The sequence below is a fragment of the Ailuropoda melanoleuca genome, chromosome 1 (genome assembly GCF_002007445.2).
Source record: "Ailuropoda melanoleuca isolate Jingjing chromosome 1, ASM200744v2, whole genome shotgun sequence".
In the NCBI taxonomy this organism is placed as follows: Eukaryota; Metazoa; Chordata; class Mammalia; order Carnivora; family Ursidae; genus Ailuropoda; species Ailuropoda melanoleuca.
Genome location: NC_048218.1, coordinates 87,932,557 through 87,938,556, shown reverse-complemented (window position 1 = coordinate 87,938,556; position 6,000 = coordinate 87,932,557). Strand labels below are relative to the sequence as shown.

At 36.9% G+C, this 6,000-nt stretch overlaps 1 protein-coding gene across 3 annotated transcripts in view; it reads left to right on the top strand.

Annotated features, from left to right (window-relative positions):
- NAALADL2 (N-acetylated alpha-linked acidic dipeptidase like 2) overlaps positions 1 to 6,000 on the top strand; it is a 1,303,052-nt gene that overhangs the window by 405,963 nt on the left and 891,089 nt on the right. The window contains exon 1 of one of the 3 annotated variants that reach the window (XM_034662698.1): positions 3,348 to 3,761. The exons of the other annotated variants lie outside the window; for them this stretch is intronic. Coding sequence (XP_034518589.1) covers positions 3,719 to 3,761 — 43 coding nt within the window. The 5' untranslated portion in view covers positions 3,348 to 3,718. Of the gene's footprint in view, positions 1 to 3,347; positions 3,762 to 6,000 lie in introns of those variants that run through there. 3 annotated transcript variants of the gene reach the window in all.

Here is a 6,000-nt window from a genome sequence, read left to right as displayed (position 1 = left end):
ACTTCACCGTTTTTACACTGTTGACACCTTTATTTTAATCAAGAAAGAAATTTAATGGGATGCCTGGGTGTCTCAGTCAGTTAAGCATCTGCCTTCGGCTTGGGTCATGATCCCGGGATCCTGGGATCGAGTTATGCGTCCGTCGAGTTATGCGTCCGTCGAGTTATGCGTCCGTCGGGCTCCTTGCTCAGCAGGGAGCCTACTTCTCCCTCTGCCTGCTGCTCCCCCTGCTTGTGCTCTCTCTCTCTCTGACAAATAAATAAATCTTAAAAAAAAAAAAAAAAAGAAAGAAATTTAAGAAAAGTAAGCTTAGTTCAGAAAATTTTATGTCCTGGGGCGCCTGGGTGGCACAGCGGTTAAGCATCTGCCTTCGGCTCAGGGCGTGATCCTGGCGTTCTGGGATCGAGCCCCACATCAGGCTCTTCTGCTATGAGCCTGCTTCTTCCTTCTCCCACTCCCCCTGCTTGTGTTCCCTCTCTCGCTGGCTGTCTCTATCTCTGTCAAATAAATAAAAAAATCTTAAAAAAAAAAAAAGAAAATTTTATGTCCTATCAATTCTCAACATTGGAAAATATTTGTTAGATTTGGGATGGTTTGACCAGATTGAGGATCTGTGTTGAGGTGATATTTAAGAACTATCCTATTACTTGCCTGACACCATGTTGAACATGCATTCATTCATTCATTCATTTTTAAGTAAGGTCTTTGCCCCATAATGTGGGGCTTGAACTCACAACCCCGAGATCAAGAGTTACATGCTCTATAGGCTGAGCCAGCCAGGAGCCCCACCATGTTGAGCGTTTAAATATGATCTCATTTAATTCTTTCAGAATACTGTTACCTAGTTCTACTTTATAGACGAAGAAAAAGGACCAAAAGATTTAAACATTGGAGTACAACTGTATAGGAACTAGGTTTACTTTATTCTAAAATGCATGAAATAAACACCACCTATGTATATTCTTGAGAAAAGAGCATATATGGGAGGAAAAACCTTTAACTTCTACTCTCCCAGTTTCACTCACTGGGCCCTTGAGCAAACTGATAAAAGAGATTAATGAGAGAGAGGGGGAGGGAGAGAGAAAAGCAGTTGTAATTATGTAGATTTGCATGGGAGTCTCACAAGGAAATGAGACTGAGGGAGCCAGATGATTAAGGTTTATACCATCTTACACTAACCAATGGAAAGGGGTGTGGGGCTTCTGGGGATGGGAGGCAAGTTATGGAAAAGTGAGGGAAGAAAATGTATGGTAAGGAAGGGTTGTTTCTCAAGTGGTAAGATTGTCTCCAGGACTAGTTCTGTTCCTGTGAAGGAGAAACATTTACGAATGGCTATTTCCTTTATACATGTAAATTTTCTTTATAAAAGAAGAAATGTATACTCTATTTTTAGGCAGTGGAGAGAGGTAAAGAACTTTTCCTGTGTCTGTTGGTCCTCAAGGCCTTTTAGGTCAAAATAATCCAGGGTGCCTGAGTGGCTCAGTTGGTTAAGCATCTGACTCTTGATTTCAGTTCAGGTCATGATCTCAGTGTCATGAGATCTAGTCGTGTGTGAGGCTCCATGTCGGATTTTCTCTCTCCCTCTCTCTCTCTAAAAAACATCCAAATGCCAATGAGACATATTTTGGGGTGGTATATTTTGGCACTCTTTAAGCACCTCTACCTAATTCTTGAAACTACAATCCCAGAAATTCATTCTGGTTCCTGAACATGGACTTTCCTCCTCATAGTAGCTTCTAGGATAATAGTTTTAAGAGTTCTAATCCTTTTCTATCTGCGGATATTTATGGTTTTGACCAAATTATTTTTTCCCCTACTGTTATAGTTTTCATTGAGAAGTACCAGGTCTGTGTAATTATTAAATGTGTAACGTTTTACATACCCAGGACTCCATGCTTTATAAGACAGCGCCAACATTCAGAATTTTGAATAACCACTTCATAATTTTTTTTTCAAATTTTCACATGTATCTTCCCTTGAAAAACAGAATTACATAATCACTTTAATAACTACCCATAACAGGTTTAAACTTCAACATTGGTTTCTTCCTCTTGTTTAATTTCTACATAGAACTGTCAAACTGAAGGATGAAGGATAGCATTTATAACTTTCTGTGGCAACTCTCTCCTTGAAGTTTGCTTTAGAAATAGAATGGTAGAAATAGAGAAAGCTGATATGGTTGTAAATGTTGTTTTCTTTTAAGTCATCTAAGTTGTTTAAAAAATGTGCTGGGTAATTTTTACTGCACTGTCTCAGAATGCATATGGAGGACGCAGTCACTCTCATAGACTTTCTTTCGAATAGCTGAACCAAGAGCTGAAACCAAGAGTTGGTCACTTAACTGTGCCACCCAGGTGCCCCTGTGATGGGGATTTTTTTATGTCATGTTTGTTTTCATTTCTAATATTTTTGAGAATAACTATTCTAGTTGTTTACCTTTTCTGTTTACATAACTTATATAATCAATTTTTTTTTTAATTCATGAGCTAGCAAACATGGTATACAGATTCTTTCCAAATTGAAAATTAAAGAACTGTTCAAGGAGAAGGTGTTTGAGCCTCAATTCTGAAAAAAGCTAAAATTTAAGGAATTCTGGAGGGAGAAAATAGAGATTGTTTTTTATTCTGGATATCTTATGGGAGACAGAGCTTAAATAAATTGATTTATTTTTGTGATCTACTTCCTCTCTCACTTTTAGAAATGAATAAACATAAATCTCCAATTTGTTGCTTATCTTTGCTAGAGATTATTTTTCTTTGAAGCACAATAGTTTAATACTTGTTATGTTCCTAGTAAAAAGGCAATGCAAATATCAGTATCCTTTTACAAATGAGGACCTTGAGGTACTCTGGAATCAGACAGGATTGTTTGTCTAAGATCTCTCGATTGATAAGTAGGACAAATGATGTCAGGACATAGTGACATCAGTCCTCTTTTTGGGAATACTTTGCACTTGTCAGATGGAGGAAGGACAAGAGGAGGGAAAGAAGGAAGAAGATGAAAGGAAAAAGAAGAGGAGGGGAGTAGGAAAAATGCTGCCTGTGTTGTGTTTATCATCTGCCATTCACAGTGTTTAGCACATACATGATTGCTTTCAATCTTCATAAAAACCTTCTGAAATAGATATCAACCCCATTTTATAGTTGAGGAAACTGAGACTCAGAGAAGGTATAGCCCTCACAGTTCCATAGCTAGGACTGGAGGTACTCCAGAGACTGTCTTTCCACCACTGCACAAAACTGATTCCCGTGCTGCTCCTTAGGTCTCTGTATTTTTTTTTTTTTAATGAACATTGCAAAATTCACTTTAAAATTTTATTTCTATACGAGAAGCAGATCGGGAACATTAAAAAACAAATAAAACTGTGGCTCTGCACCATGATGTGTTGGTAGTATCGACACTCAGGGAAAATGTAAATATGTTTTAGACTAAAGTGAAAGTAGAGAATTAAAAGTTAATATCAAAACTGAAACAAAGCCACATTTTGTGAAACAGACATTAATAGCAGTACATTGGATCAAAGGATGTGATCTCATTTCACAGCAAAACAGGTCCTGCAAGCCCAGGTAATTCAGGAAGCAGAATGGTAATTATTCACAGAAGAAAGCAGGTAGTATACTGTTACAGTACTACAGGAGAAAGTCAGAAGGTCACCAGGCTTGCAAGGTAACTGACACAACTTGAAACTGCTTGGCCCCATTTAAAAAGAAATAACAAAATGGGAGAGAATGAAGCAAGTTTACCTAACACATCTTTGCAAGGTAAGTTTCAACAGTCTCTGAAGTGTCTCCAATCAGACATTTAAGCAGTTTCTATTACAAAGTGTGTGCGTGTGTGTGTGTGTGTGAAAGCTCATGCACGTGCAACATTGACAGAATACGGTTTTTTGTCTCTACTTGTGGCATTTTTATTTGTAATTAAGTTTTGCCATATCTGGGGTTTACCAGCTAAGTGTCCTTGTATTAATATATTAATACAACTATTTTTTAAAGGTAGAAAACAGGATCTCAGAGGAGAGCAAAGCGGTTGGGGAGAGGGGGTTTATTTTACAGGTCTTACTTAATCAGTCAGATACCTTTGTCCTTTGAAGGGATTGGCTTTGTTGACATTGGCTTGACTAGGCTTCTATGGTTAGGCTTGTTGATAGAAACAGTACAAGGTTGCTCACACATTTCACTTTTTTGAGTGAGATAACTTCCTTCTTTAAAAAATACAAATTGACATAATGCTTATTTGTTGCTATGATTTCTAGTAGTTTAATGTCTTATGAATTATTTGTCACCTTTACAAGAGACATTTTGATCAATATATTTTTTAATCGACTGCTAATGACATTTGTATTTAATTATGTTCTTCTGATGCTACCACCAAGAAAATCCCCAGACCACCCAGTTTTCTATTTAGTGCTTATAATCGAACATGTAACTACATCTGTGAAATGTAACATGTGTGAGAATAATAGTAAGATGATCATAGACATGCCTGGTCATAAAGTGTCCGTTTTCCGAAGTTAAGTTATCCTCCAGAATGCCTGTGTTTTTTCTTTATTTTTTTAAATCCTTTCTTCACTAAACCTGCTTAAGAATCCCAGAATCTTATTTTATTTCTGTATGTTTCCTACAAACATTTTGTTAAATAATGCATCAAATGCTATTATCGGGGCGCCTGTGCGGCTCAGTTGGTTAAGCATCTGCCTTCGGCTCAGGTCATGATCTCAGGGTCCTGGGATCGAGCCCCGCGTCGGGCTCCCTGCTCAGTGCAGAGCCTGCTTCTCCCTCTCCCTCTGCTGCTCCCCTTCTACTCGTGCTCACATTCTGTCTCTCACTCTCTCTCAAATAAAATTTTTTAAAAAATAAATAAATAAAATGCTATTATCAAGCACTTTCAAAGATTAATAGAAAGTCATTTAGTGCATTCTATTGAAGAAAAACAAGCTAAAAGACTTAATTATCTTAATTCTATGAAATTCATTTATATGTGTTTTATGGAGAAAATGACATTATGTATGTGATTATAACGTATACTTTGTATAAAGTCTTTCCTTGGAAAAGTATATAGGAAGTATGTAGATTGTTAATATTGTTCATGTAACGATGATTTTGTATAAAATATATATGACTATTTGGCAACCACCTGAATAGCCTGTCGTAGACTGTGCGTGCGCATCACTGGTGTCTGTGCTCAGAGCTTATAAACTGAGGAGTAACCTGGCCTCTGCTCTGTGTCAGGGTCATAGGTAATATTTACTTCTTATTTTAGAGCCCTAGAATGTGTATAGATTTTCTGTTTTGTTTTTCCTTTTTCTCTGGCAGTTTTATGTATGTTATGTTTTTGGTAATATGTTCCACTATAAAAGGGTGACTACATACACACACACACACACACACACACACACACACATACACTTACTTTCAGAATTAATAATTAGTATATAGCAGAAAAAGAAGCATAGAATTTCAAACAAGAGCTATAGTGAATAATTTGGGTGTTATGTTTTGAGTTAGAAAATCATGTGCTATATTCCTAAACCTTCTGTAGCTGAGAGATGCTTGTGAGCTCAGTTCTAGCTCAAGGGGTTTTCCCTTGTGAGTTCTGTGAAAACTTTTCAATGAGAACTGTGTTGTTCTATCTGAGTTGAAATGTACCCTTGGTGGGTCTACAAGTAGTTCGGATCCATTGCTTTGGAATATTGCAATGCTTCTGTTCCAGTTGTATTTGCCTTAAAATTATTAAGTGAGCTTGTAATGGAGAGAGCTAATGATAAGTGAGGGTACTTCAGTTGTTGGCTTTAAATTATTTCTGGATTTTTTTTTAATTATAAAGGAAAGTACCATGGGGATAATTTTCAGCTTTATGTGTGTGAAGGTAGGATATTTGGTAAATTTAATATCTTAGAAAACAAATCACACTATCTTCTGGAATCTTCATTTATGGAATGCTCTAACATTATTTTGTTTTCTGTGCAATACCCTGTCCTAAAACTCAGATTGAGTTTAAAAA